We start from the raw sequence: 15,178 nt of genomic DNA, 5'->3' as shown, positions 1-15,178 counted from the left end.
GAAAGAAAGAAAGAAAGAAAGAAAGAAAGAAAGAAGAAAGAAAGAAAGAAAGAAAGAAAGAAAGAAAGAAAGAAAGAAAGAAAGAAAGAAAGAAAGAAAAGCAGTATAGCTTAGTGGTGGTGAGCATGGGCTCTAGAATTAAACTGCCCGGGTTATGCTAGAGAATAAAACCAAATGGCGAGTCTCACAGCAATTCACAGAAATCTAGATCTGTTACCTTGTTCCCTTTATTATATCACTAGTGTAGAAGTGACCATTGTTTTTCTCTTATTATTTTGTTATCAATTTTAGTCTTATTTTTTCATAAAAGAAAAAAAGAAGCGGCTTTCAAAGCCACTTTAAGTCAAATAGATGCACCCCTACATCCCCGTGTACATGTGCATGCGTGTGCCCGTACGTGCTCAGGGGACAGAAGGAAATTATTGGTAAAGGTTGGTAAGTGGTGGGTGAAAACTTTGCTCAGGCAAATCATCCTTTTACCCCTATCAAGGAAATGTATACGGTCACTGAAGTACGAGGAGCAAGTATTATTGTCTCACATTATCTCACACTTTCAAGCATTTGCAAAGCATGTTCCCGTTGTGCTCTACGTTGAGTCAAGAAGTTGCAGCCATTAAAAAGCCCTCTGTCAAGGAGAAAATGTGATTAGACCAACTGCTTGCAGTGACACTTAAAAATTAACTGCAAATCTTTTGGGGCAACTAAGGCATTCCCTAAACACTTGCTGGTTGGGAATGTTGGCTTTCAAATCATTATTTTGTATCCCTTCAAGGTACATTTTAACTGTTTTAATATGTGAGGAACAGGCCTGCCAAATTGTGCTGATGGCTTTTTAACACAAGCAATTTACAAATGCAATGAAGCAGATAATAGGACACATGACACCGAATTTGAAAATCTGTGTTGACGACACTGCTGGTCTAGAAACATTTTTGGAAACAGTCCTGTATCCCATTGCCTGGATAAGAAAAGATTGTTTATCATTTCACAGGTGGCCTGTTCCATCCAATGGTGAGTTTAGGGTCATGTCCTTGAGTCCAAGTTAGACCCTCCTATGCTCACAATATTCCACTAAAAATCATCTGGAAGACATGCATTAAGCAAAGCCCAACAAACAGTAAAAATCTCCCTCAAGTTAAAAAGCTGCTCAAGTTACAGTCAAAACTAAATGTTTTCTTTTAAAAATGAAGGCTTCCAAGCAAAAGAAGTCTATGGAACTTAATACATACTTGACTTCCTGTAACATGTGGTCACTCTCCTTCACCAATTGCCCCTCACGGTGAACACTGGGACTGTAACACCAAGCTCCTAACCTAGAGCAACGGGATGCTTGGCGAGGTACAAATGGTTACTATAACAAAGATAGCAGATAACAAGTGTTATGGAGGGTGTGGAGAAAAGGGGACCCATGCACACTGTGGGTTATTTAGTTGTCATACAGAATATTACGCAGGTTCCTCAAAAACTAAAGTTAAAGTACTTCTTCTAATATATATATCTGGGTATATATCTGAGGGAAGCAACCAAAGGGCCTGTCAACAGATGAACATATAAAGAGATGATGGTATGTGCATATACTATAATAGAATATTACTTAGCCTTACAAAAGAAGGAAGTCCTACCTATGATTCATGACAAGAGAAATGACTCTAAAAGCCACCATGCCACGTAGGCCAGGCACACAAAGGACAAATACTGCATGATCTCACTTATATGTAAAATCTATAAAGAATCAAGGTCATAGAATAGAAAGTAAAATTGTAGTTGTCAAGGGCCAGGGCTAGAGAAAATGGGAAGATATTAGTTAAAGAGTAGAGACTTTCAGGTACAAGATGCGTAACATCCAGAGATCAAGTGTACCGCACGGTAGATACAGTTAATCATGTACTATATACTTGGAAGTACTTACTCTATGCTTGAGTATAGCTCTTAAGTCTACACACACACAATATATGTCAGGGATGAATATGGTAATTAGCTTAATTGTGGCAATCACTACACAGGATAAACTCATACCAAAACTCTGTGTAGTGCATCCCAAATACATATAATTCATTTGTCAGTCAGACCTGAGTGAAGCTAGAAAAAATAAAACTAAACAAATTCAAAATTTAAAAATATTGGTAAGAGAAATAGTTTGCTGCTTGTTTATATAGATAGGATAAAAAAGTGATCCTGGAGTGAATTCTCTTCATTCTTGGAAAGGTAACTTGTGTGAACTCTCTTAGCTACCAACGTGTGGTTTTCCCCTTCCTGCTATTCCTTAGGAAAGGGAAAAAGCAATTTGCTTGAAGAGAAGAAAGGGGCAGACTACAAGATTCCAATTTAGGGTGGATCAGACTGACCCTGAACTAAGACAGCTGGTGAAAAAGGATGAAATCCCCCAAAGGGAACTTTCCATGAAGGGAGAGACACGGCTGGTGCCCTAGGCTCAAAAGCAGGGCCTAAGAGGAAGAGCTAGTTTTGATAAAGCAAGAAGCCATCTTTGGTGAAGCCTTTCACACAGTGGGGAACAAAGGACACACACTGAGGAATGAGGGACGACTGAATATTCCTTAAAGACTAGGAAAGCCATAGTCTTGGGTCCTAGCATGGGAAACCATTACAGTAGTGGAAAGATTCAGATGAACAATAGATGGTGAAATGACACCAAAAGGCACAACCAAAATGTCAGAACTCAGCGAACTGTCATGTCTCTCTCTTCACCTAGAAACTGGAAATAAGACAGCAATCTGTTTGGTGATTTGGGGACCGTTTACGTCATGGAAGATAAACTGAATTTTCTTAAGCAATGAATGTAAAAATGGATATGTGCTTATATTGGGATCTAAGACAGTGAACATACACTTTTGTTTTTCGGGGCTGAGGACTGAACCCAGGACTTTGCACGTGACAGGCAAGTGCTCTGCCACTGAGCTTACACGCCGGTTCTGAGCATGTACTTCAATATCAGAAATGATAAGTTCAAATTTGACCACACTTAAAAGATTTAACTACTTGACCTTATCTCTCTGCTTTATCTTATAAAGGACTTAGGCCGAATTATGTAAACCTCCTTCCTTCTCGACTTAGTTCTTTCAGACTTGCTGTCTTTAGTTAAGTCATAAGGCCATTCCTTTAATCCTTCGTACTAATCTGTAAATTATTTGCACGTTGAGGCCCATTACTGGTCTCTTTTGGCTTAGTTTGTTCCTCCATAAGGGAAGAAATCACAAGCTTACCAGATTCAAGGGTGAAAGACACCGACCTCACTTCTAGATGGGATAAATGATAAAGAACTTGCACCATTGTGTTAAAACTACTATAGCCTCCCTGCTTTGGCCACAATTTCCTACATTCATTCCAAATACAAATATTCTCTCTCATGATCCCTGAGAGCCTCTTCCAATTATAGCACCTGGCTCAGCCTCAAAGTCTGGATCTCATCAGGTCCAAGTGTGGACGAGAGTTTGGACCTTCTCCTGAGAAAGATTCCTTTAACTAAATCACTGAGTTAATTAAATACCTTTCCAACACTTCCCACATCACCACCAGTAGTATTCTTGCCAAACTTTTTACCACACTACAAAGTAAAGTGTCCTTCCTTTCTGCTTCCAGTTTGTTCTCTTCACTTTTCTTCAAGCTTTCACCTACAACCTCCTCTAAACACTCCTCTGAACCTTCTGGGGATCACTGGTCTCAAATCAGTGCCTATGTTTGCTCCCTCAAATTCACTCGTTTAATACTATTGTATTTTGTTCTCGGATTGGAGTCAGAAATTTGGAGAAGGCTTAGCACTGCTTTGGGGTCCTTCACACAATCAAATGTTGAGTGGGCATCAGTCATCTTTCCAGCGAGGTTAATTATTCCTGGGGGTGTGGCTAAGCCTGCTGACCAGGCCCCCTACAAGTGGCTTCTCCATTTGGATTGGGCTTCTCACAGCTTGGTGACAGTGTTCTGGGCTTTGTATGAACAGTCTTGCTAATTTCCTATCTTCTTAGCTCATAGGGATAATTACTCCTGGGACAGATTTAAAACAATGAAACCAAAACAAACTTTGGGCTCCAACTTCAAGCACTTTCTAAGTAAATATAACAGCGAACTAACTTGCTCAACTAGCTATCCATTTAGAAAGAAAATGAAATAAAAATGTATTGCATGTTAAAACTCTGCTATTATTATATACATAATGTTAGTGCAAGGATAGCAAAGGATAATTTGCATAATAAATATTCCTATTCTCTTTTCTAGTTAGTATGATAATTGAATAGCAGCCATCAGTGAAGTAGGACAAAAGAGGGCTATTAGCATAAATGTTAGCTTGATCTTTCAAGGAGATTTGATTACTTCTAACCGACTCCACTCCATCCACTTGAATAGAGCCTCTGCTTTTCATCAGTTGAATGTTAAGTGCCTTTCATGCATTCAAGTATTACCCTGGCCGGCCATATTCAGCACAGAGCAAAGAACAGTTTCTACTGAACACATTTTGGGAGAAACATAGTTTGTTAATGGTAACATTTTCTGATGAAAAGATCATGGCTAGATGACAAGTTTATGCAGGTCGTGACTTAACCAAAATGGCAAAAGCATGACAAAATACTTAAGTCAGTGAAGCCAATGTAGCATCATCTTTCCTCCAGGGGAGGTAGATATGATTTCAAGTTAAAAATTCTAAATACTTCTACTAATCTTTGCCAATCATTTTCTTTCAAGCTTCTTTTAGTCCAACAGTGGAAATAACTGAAAATTCAGTTTAGTTTTGGAATTGTGCCACTCACAGTTACTTGTAATTCAGGACGAGGAAAGTCTATATGTTTAGTGATTTTTTTGAATAGTTTGTTTTAAGTAACAACATCAAATTAGTGGGGAATCTCTGCATTGAACAATCTCTAATATTAAACATAGTTTTTCACTGAGGGACATTTATCGTACAATTTGCTTATGTGAATTAAGGCATTTACAGATTGAACCTGAAGATCCTGAATGAAAAGAGCAGATTTCCTGTCTTACTCTAGAATGGCAGCAGGCACGCCTGCATTGTGTCTTCAGGACAGTGGCATATTCCAACAAAATATAAGGAAAAAAGATGTTGTTCTGTGGATTACATGAGGTCGGCCTTGGGCCATGGCAGAGAGGCTAAGCTGATTATGCACAAGGCCTTCGAATGGAAGGATTTGACAGGATGAGATCTTTTTGAAATTCTTATGTGCATTCAAAAGTTAATAACTAAAATTGTAGGCTTTAATAGAAACATGATAAATTATATTTTTTAAAATGTATTCAAATTTAGAGCATCTAGATTACTTATACAGTGGTAGGAGGTAAATTACTACCTAGAACATGGCATTATTTGTGGAAGGAGGTATTGGTCCATTTATTCCTCACAAGAGCTCTGAAAGGTACATATTTCTGCACTTTTCAGGTGAGAAAACAGGTCAAGTAACTGTTTACCCTTTCTTCAAACAATATGATAAACCTCCAGATCTGCCTGATTCTAAATCTTCTCACTCTTAAGCAACAGATTTCAATTTTATGACAGAAAGTAAAAATAATCAAAATTATAAAGACAAGAAAGATATGTCCCAAAATTAGAGGAAGTAAAATTCTACTTGTTGTACAAGAGAATGTATTTTATTAGAAATGACATTTAACTTACAAACTGTATATACTGCTTTATCTACATTAATGTTTAGAAACTAAAGTATTTAAAAAAGAACCAACAAATGTTCTGAAAGACTTAGAAGAGTGTATTATTTATGCTCTTTTGTTCTTTTCCTTCTCCCTAGTCTTTTGTCTTAATTTTTTCAAATTCTCTAATTCTGTGTAGTTTTGCATGGTAATATAGAGATTATACTTTGGAAATTATTTTTAATTGCTCTTCTTAAAGTACTTCCTTTACTGGAAGATAAAACGAAAGACCAGGGAGAGGAAATTTCCATTTTCCCCTAGATAACACACAACTTTCTGCTAATACATTCTGTGCACATTAATTTGGTACCATTTATTATTGGTACTAGAAGCTAATATCTGACTTTAACAGACTTCAGCCTAATAATACTACATTAAAGTCTCCTGAGTTAACGCCTAAGGGACAGTACTTATGTCCCTGGGGGAAGATGTGTAATACACTTAGTTAAATTGTGAAATCTTTTTCCTTAAAATAGTCACTGTAGTTTCTTTTGTAGTTCTTTAAAAGTCCAAATAAAACATCTCTATATTTTTCTTCTTTTGTTTTCACTTTCTAGAAAAACACATAACAATAACAAGAACAGGATATTTCTTTCCCATGGGCAAAGAAAATAGAACACTTAAAAAAAGAAAATAGAACACTTATATGTCAATGAATTATCTGGGAAAACTCTCAATAATTGTTACTTGCTTTTTAACTTGCTTATAAACTAATCTAGGCCCTACTTCTTATGAGTAATTAGCAAAACAAATGTTTTATATTAGTAATATTAGAATTTTATAGAATTAGAATTTAATAGAATTTTAAAAGATAAAAATTATTAAAAAGAAACTATAAGCTTTTTTCTTCCTTCTTTGTAACTGGATTTACTTAAGTAACTCTGGCTTGCATTTGACTAAATTTTTGTGTTTATTTCTGTGTCTGCTACCCAGTGAGTCCTGATAAGGGGTATTCCTACCAGAAAAGAAAGTAAGTAATAATAAAAAGGCTTCAGGCAGAAAATGTTTCAAATGTGACATTGACTTAGTGTCCATTAGCAAATGTTAAATATTGTCTATGTCTGTGTTTACTCACCCACAAGTCCTATAAGAATGTAGCCCATAATAAACACTAGGAAGATCATGCAGCACACAACATCTGTACAACTCCTAAAGACAGAAAAAGAATAAAGGATTAAAAGGGGTCTCAAACGATTTGTCTACTGCACAAAAATACAGGAGGGGAGAAAAAAGATGATAGTGATACACTATTTTATATGCAATAATCCTGAAAGGTAGATCAGATGTAGTTCTGCAATCCAAGACTTTAGTAGGAATAGCAAGGTCATATTTCCATATTTAAAGCTCCCTCAGAATTCTTTCTAGGTTCTGTATTTTAAAAATATCTCTAGATAGTAGAGTAACATCAGCATCAAGTAGATATTTTTTAAAAAATTAAAATGTAGTTTAAGCTCTGTGACTTTTCTTTGCATACCTCCCTGGCATAAAAGTAACTAGCCATTTTCCATTCCTCTCCTTTCTCCATTTTCTTTCCAAATGTATATTTTCATAGCATGATTATTAAAAGATTGAGTATATCAATCTTCTATGGTGAGCAGAGTTATAACTAATGTAACAATTGGTTATAAAAAGCATTAAAAATAAAATTCTCCAACAAACTGTAATTTTAGCAGCTATCCTCAAGTGACATACTCTCAAATTTGGTTTAGAGAAAATCTGGTTCAGAGAAAATCTGGTTCAGAGCCACTCAGTGATTTGCTAAAGGTCACAGCCACACCAGGATCCAGCACAGACAAAAGGTTTTCTCAGTTTGGAAGGTCGAAGCTATGTCTTCAAAGTGAGCATTGATAGTGTCATTCTTTACTTGAAACTTAATGATAAATGCACTCTTAAAGAAAAAGATCAGCCCATGTGACAGGATTCAAAATTACATACCAGAATTTTTACAGGATGGTCTTGATTGTGAGGGCACCAGGATGTGTTTAAACTCAGCACAGACAAGGTGAAATTCAAACTTTTTAAGAAGTGGCAGTAGCATAGCAGTAGTAATAAATGGCAACTGCACACTAGCAGACACTATACTACTTTACATTGATAAGGCTTGTTATACCTTTATTGATACCAGGCTCATAGTGTTGTGTATTTCCTAAGAACATCTTTATGTTACTAGGGGTAGGAAGGAGAGTTGATTCAAGGAGCACAAGAAGGTAATTACAGAAGTAGGCAAATACCTAGGTCTCCAATACCTAATTGTTTTCATTTAGTAGTTACATCAATATGACTGCAATTTCATGTAAAGATTTAAAATAGCTACATATGAAAATAATCACACACGTTCCTACAACTCTTTAAAAGTTATAGACCCTTCATTGGGAAAAAACACCATGACCAACTCAGAAATGAACTATACTTTGTTTAAATCCAATTTTAACCCAGGAATTTCTCATTTCATTTGTATTTCAGAATGAAAAAATGATACAAAGAGAAAAAACAAGGTACTGTAGCATTTTTTGGCTAGCAAGCTTTGAAAGCAGACCCCTACTTAGAGGAAGGGAGAGTGTCTCTCTCACATTCATCTTTACATGACCTAAGTCAAGATCATGGATCATCTTTCTCAAAGCAATTGTTAAGTAGCTGGACACAATGGTGATGCCTCTAGGCAAGAAGACAAAAAGAAAGCTAGAGCACTGGTGTGCTTTCACTAGAAGCTCTGCAGGTGTCAGAGCTCTCATGTGTAATCACAGCTCCCCGGAAGAGAGAGAAAAGAATTTGACCCACCATAGCCAGGCTGGTGCACACACTCTTATAGTACACTGCTTATGTACTATAATGTTACATGTTGATATCTGTGTCTTTGTATTCTACATAATACATATGTACCACAGTCCAGTACACTAAGATGTTCCACGGTATGCTATTACAATGTTAGGCATTTATAGTGTTATATAGTAAGCACAGGAAGAGAAAAGCATACTAAACAGGTGAATGAAAGAAACTAACCAATTTCAAAGGATGGAGCACAAAGAAAAGAGTAGAACCCAAATAGAAATTCTATAGAAGGTAAAACCCACACTCTTTTACTAGCACTAATGAACAGGCAATTATTTGAATTTTGGTTCCATATGGAGTTTGAGGCTCTGATTCTTTTCCTCTTTTGGTGCTGAGGAGACTTGGAATCATCAAGCACTAATCCAGGACCATAAAACCACTCACCCAGCAGCCTAGCCCCCACGGCACTTCGCATTTCTCATGCATCCACTCGTAAGTGCCTGCGGGATTTGATTCAGCAGCAAGGGAGGATACTGCCTTCAAGTGTGCTTTGCTTTTCTGGTGCTCTACTTTAAAAAAAAAAAAGTGAGCTGTGGTCCCCATGGCCAGATTGCTTAATTGTATCGTACTTAAACAAAGAATAACGTGGAACAAACTGAAAATTATGAATAAAGCATTCAAAAGTCTCAACTAATAGGAACATTAGTATTTGTAAATTTGTTGTGGAAGCGATTTGATTCCCCTTAACGGTTTAGAAATTTTCTTTCAGCCACTGACCAGGTGACTGGTGAGAAGAGCCCAAGATTGGGGACTCAGGGACTGGAGACCAGCAGGGACATCCGAGACACAGTAGGACCCTGGCTAGAGTGCATACAATGCACAGGTAGGACTAGTGGCGGGGAAAAGTCTGTAGCAACAGTTACAATACAAGCAAGCAGGTGGTAAGTTAGGTGACCAGCCTTGGGCTTGGGTACAAAGACACATGGCTTAGAAGCGGGCAGGCAGGGTCACCCCTGTTCTTTTCTTTTCTTTCTGTAATTATTTTTATTTTTTTATCTTTTTTTTTTTTTTTTCTTCTTTTTCAAATGGCTGGGGAGAACTCCAGCCACAAAAAAGTAATCCCATCCCCCAAATCCAGAGATAAAGATCAGACCCAAACCCAGCACACACCTACCTGCAATCTTGGCCATAGTATACATTCTGGGATCAGACTTGGACCTACCACAGACCTGTAGACACTAGAGGAATTTCACTACTTTTACTTTTCTCTGCCTGATGGGTTTTCCTCTTAGTAGTAGTCTGGGTTAATGTTTTTGTTTGTTTTTTTGTTTGTTTGTTTTGTTTTGTTTTGTTTTGTTTTTCTCTCTCTTCTGTTCTGCCTTGTTTTGTTTTTCTTTCTGTATGTTTGTTGTTTTTTGCAGTGTGTGTGGTTATTTTTGTTCTTTTGTTTTTCTCTTTTATTTCTTCCTTTGTTTTCCTCTTTTTCTTTTCTTCTTTTCTCTCTCACTATTTACATCTCTAAACTTTCCTTTTGTTTCATTCTATGTGTTCTCTTCCTCTCCGTCAATTATCTCACTTGATTTCATGATATTTTCATGTGAGTAAACACAGCCTCTTCTCCTTCTGGTTCACTTCAAAACTCCTAGGCTTTCTCTTCCAACCCTTCCCTCTGTGTCCAACAATTACCCAAAACTTGGATGATCATCTTAGGTCCTGCAACCTTGCTCCTACTATATTTAACTTCACTCATCTCTCCCTCTTACCCCTTATCCCTATTAAACCTTCCCACAACAGGTTAAAGTCACTCTACTAAGTAGAAAAACACTGAATAAAAGTTACTGGTATAAATTGGATTATATTATATAACTGTAGAATTGCTCCTACAGTTAAAGATATCAGGATAAGAGCTACACATTTGTCAGTAGTCAAGCTGTGCTTGAGTTTATTATTATTGCTAGCTCTACTTTAACCTGGATGTCATACTTGTTATAATCTGTTTTTCTTCCTTGTATGGCAATGCTGCAATTGCAAGGGGTCATAACCATCAGCAAAGTCCAGTATCAAAGGAATGAGACTTGAGTTAAACGGACAGCAACTCCACATTCTTAATATATTTGAAGGTAGGTTCTTGGGATAGACATAAAGATCAAGAACCACCTGCATCCAGAAGACATCCTGAGAAACAGACATCTCCTTGGAAAGCCTTGACATCAGGGATAAAGCTATGTAACATAAGAAATCTACAAGCATTAACACAAAAAAATGACAAGAGGAAGAAGCAAACTGAAGCCCCAAACACCCAGCCCACCCAGGACAAGTCAAGAGCACAAAGAAATAGAAGAAATCAGAAGGCAACCACTGGAACTCTCTGAAATGATAGCAGTACAATTGAAACAACAAATGGAAGAGGCCATAGAAAAAATACTCTCTAAAAAGAAATGATCAAAATGAAAGACACTAATGCAAACACAGATAAAAAAAAATAGAGGAGCTCAAGAAAATGATGGAAACTATGAATGCCCAACATAGAAAAGAAATGGAATCAATGAATCAGATCCAAACACAAATCTAGGAGATTAAAAACTCCATTCAAAATATATGCAACAGATAGAATGAAGGTGAGCATAGAATATCAGATCTGGAAGACAGGAATGCGACTAGTGACTAGGAAAAGAAAGGTATCTTAAAAATAGCTAGGGACTATGAAAAAACAATCCAACAGCTACAAGATAAAGCAAAGAAGAACAACATAAAATTGACGGGAGTCAGTGAGAAAGCTGCAGACAGCGCAAAAGCCATTTAAAGCCTCTTCATAGAAATGGCAGAAAAATTCCCAAACATGTATAAAGAATTTGCTATACAAATAAATGCAGCATATAGAATATTAAATAGCCATGACTAAAATAAATCTACACCAAGGCATATAATAATCAAGATTCCAGAAATTCAACATAAGAACAGAATATTAAAAGCACCTAGAGAAAAGAAAAAAAATCACCTATGAAGGAAAGCCCATCAGAATCACAGCTGACTTCTCAATACAAACCTGCAAATCAAGGAGAACCTGGAGCGAAGTATTTCAAGCCCTAAAAGAAAACAATCTTCAAACCAGATTGATGTACTCCAAAAAACTATCTTTCAAAATCAATGGAGAAATAAAATACTCCCATGCCAAGGAGCAACTGAAAAAAGTTATGATCACCAAACCAGCTCCACAGCATGCTCTGAAGGACATATTATAAAGAGATAATGAAGACCACAAGCACGTGAACACCAGTAGAAAGAGGCTGCCAAGCAGGGCAAGCAGTTAAACAGAGAACAAAGACAGGGATCCAACAACAGGAAAATAACATGAAAAAGATAAGCCAATACATATCAGTGATAACCATCAATGAACATGGTCTCAACTCACCAATCAAAAGAAACAGACTGGTAGATAGATCAAGGAACCAGATTCAACAACATGCTACATTCAAGAGACACATTTACCCCAAAAGAAATTCATAGACCAAAAGTCAAAGGATGGAAAATAATTCTCCGTGCCACAGGAACCCAGGAAACAACAGGCTTAGCAATTCTATTTGCAGACAATGTAAACTTTAGGACAAAACTGATCAAAAGAGACAAGGCAAGTCACTATTTGTAAAGGAAAAACTCAAAGAAGAAGAAATAACAATCATAAATATAAATGCACCAAACACTGGTGCACCCAACTACATAAAGCAAATATTAACAGACATGAAAAACAAAATGAACATGACACAGTTGTGGTGGAAGACCTTAATATACAACTCTCACAAATAGATAGATCAGCTATTCAAAAAATCCATAAAGAAATATCAGAATTAAACCAAACCTGTGAACAAATGGACTTGGTAGATGTCTACAGAGTATTCCACCCCAAAACATCAGAATACACGTTCTTCTCAGCTGTACATGTGACATTCTCCAAAACAGAGCAAACATTAGCCCATAAAATATGTTTAAGTAAATTTAGAGGAATTGAAATCATACCAAGCATACTATTTGACCATAGAACAATAAAACTGGAAATCAGCGACAAAACAAATCACAAAAACTACATAAACCCATGGAAATTGAACAACACATGGGTAAAAGAGGGAATTAAAGACAAAATTAAACCATATATACAATAAAACAATAATACCAATACAACATAACAAAACTTATGGGATGCAATGAAAGCAGTCCTACAAGGGAAATTTATAGCAATGAACTTTCACATCAGGAAAACAGAACAAGCTCAAATAAACAACCTGATGTTGATTCTCAACGTTCTAGAAAAAGAAGAACAAATCAAACCCAAAGCTCACACAGGAGAGGAAATTATAAAGATAAGAGCAGAAATTAATGCAATTGAGGTTAAAAAAACAATACAAAGAATCAATGAATGGAAAAGTTGGTTCTTTGAAATAATAAGTAAAATGGATAAGCCATTAGCTAACTTCATCACAAAGAGGAAAGAAAAAAACACAAAGTCAAGCAATTTGAAAGGAAAAGAGGGAAATCACAATGTATCTTACAGAAATCCAGAAAATTATCAATACCTACTACAAAAACCTACAATATAATAGGATGGAAAACACAGAAGAAATGGACAAATTCCTAGACACAATCTAATTGTCAAAACTAAACCTAAAAGGTATAAAAATTCAAAATAACCTGATATCAGCAAGTGAAATTTAAAATATAATTAAAAATTTACAAGGAAAGAAAAGCCCAGGCACTGATAGATGCATTGTTAAATTCTGCAAGAAATTTAAACAAAAACTAATGCCACATGCTGAAATTCTTTAAGGAAATTGAAAAGGCAGCAATACTTCCTAAATCATTTCTGGAAGCAAGTATTACCCTAATTGCAAAACCAGGGAAGAACCCAACCATAAAAGAAAACTACAGGTCAGTCTCCCTATATAACATAGATGAAAAGATCCTCCACAAGACACTGGCAAATGGAATTCAGCAAATCATCAGGAGATTATACACCATGACTATAGGATTCAGCCAAGGGATGCAGGGATGGTTCAACATATGGAAATAAGCAAATGTTATATATACCGTATAAACAGAACTAAAAACAAAGTGATCATCACATGATCACCTCAATAGATGCAGAAAAAGCATTTGACAAACCCCAACACTCATTCATGACAAAAATCATACAGAAAATTGGAATAGATGCTCTTTATCTCAATCTGATAAAAGCCATCTATGATAAACCAACAGCTAACATCATTCTAAATGGACAAAAACTGAAAGCTTTCACTCTAAAATTAAGAACAAGGCAAGGATGTCCACTATCACCACTCCTACTTAATATAGTTTCAGAAACATTAGCCAGAACAAGTAGATAAGAGAAAAAAATAAAAGGAGTAAAGAGAGAAAAGGAAGAAGTAAAATTATCATTGTTCACAGGTGACATGATACTCTACATAGAAGACCCCAAAAGCTCCACCAAAAGTCTTGCAGATTTAATAACCAAATTCAGTAGTGTAGCTGAATAGAAAGTCAACATTCAAAAATCTATAGCATTCCTATACACAAGCAACAAACTTATAGAGAAAGAAATTAGGGAAACTCCACCCTTTACAATGGCATCAAAAAATGAAATACCTAGAAACCAGTCTAACAAAGAAAGAAAAAGATCTACATATTGAAGATTACTCTGATAAAGGAGATTAAAGAGGATTTCAGAAAATTGAAAGATATCCCTTGCTCATGGACAGGAAAAACCAATATAGTGGAAATGGCCCTGCTCCCAAAACTGTTATACAGATTTAATGCAATCCCAATCAAAATACCATTAGCATACCTCACAGAGCTAGAGAAAACTTTCCTAAAATTCATTTGGGAACAAAAGAGACCTACAATAACAAAGGCAATCCTAGGCAACAAAGGCAAGTCAGGGGGTATCACAATCCCTGACCTAATATTATAGTACAAAGCTATTGTGATAAAATCAACACAATATTGGGGAAAAAAAGATCCAAGGATCAGCAGAACAGATTAGAAGATGTAGACCCAATTCTAGACACACTCAGCCACTTTATCTTTGACAAAGCAGCCAAATATGTTTACTGGAAGAAAGGTACCCTCTTTAATAAATGATGCTGGAAAAACTGGCTTTCTATATGCCAAAGTCTAAAACTATACCTATGTCTATCACCATGCACTAAACTAAAGTCAAAAGGGATCAAAGACCTAAATTTTAAAACAGAAACACTAAATCTATTGGAAAAGAAAGTAGGCAGAAATCTTGAAGACATAGGGGTAGGCAAGAGTTCATGAACAAAAACCAAACTGCATGGGAAGTACTTCAAAGAATCAACAACTTGGATCTCATCTTATCAAAGCTTTTGCACATAAAAAGAAATCACAAACGGAGTGAAAATAAAACCCACAAATTGGGAAAAAATTTTTGCTAATTGCCCCTCAGACAAAGGACTTCTATCTAGAACATATAAAGAATTAAAAAAAATCAGATGCCTCAAATTCAAAGATCAAATCCAAAAATGGGCATCTGAGATGAATACACAATTCTCAGTGAAGAAATACAAATGGCAAATAGATACATGAAAAAATATTCAACAACACTGGCCATTCAAGAAATGCAAATTAAAACAAGAGTGAGGGGGGCTGGGGATTTAGCTCAGCGGCAAAAGCGCCTGCCTGGCAAGCGCAAGGTCGTGAGTTCGGTTCCCGGTACCGGAGAAAAAAC

General features: G+C 36.3%; 1 protein-coding gene across 4 annotated transcripts in view; it reads right to left on the bottom strand.

Moving 5' to 3' along the window:
- The window catches only part of Slc44a5 (solute carrier family 44, member 5), a 355,454-nt gene that overhangs the window by 57,011 nt on the left and 283,265 nt on the right, over positions 1 to 15,178 (bottom strand). For all 4 annotated transcript variants that reach the window (XM_005385229.2, XM_013514352.1, XM_013514353.1 and 1 more), the window contains one exon: positions 6,746 to 6,819. In XM_005385229.2, coding sequence (XP_005385286.1) covers positions 6,746 to 6,819 — 74 coding nt within the window. The remainder of the gene's footprint in view (positions 1 to 6,745; positions 6,820 to 15,178) is intronic.

This window comes from Chinchilla lanigera, unplaced genomic scaffold (assembly GCF_000276665.1).
Source record: "Chinchilla lanigera isolate Chin_1 unplaced genomic scaffold, ChiLan1.0 scaffold00022, whole genome shotgun sequence".
NCBI lineage: Eukaryota > Metazoa > Chordata > Mammalia > Rodentia > Chinchillidae > Chinchilla > Chinchilla lanigera.
The sequence above is the reverse complement of the archived record's forward strand: the minus strand, read 5'-3'. Positions and strand labels throughout refer to the sequence as shown.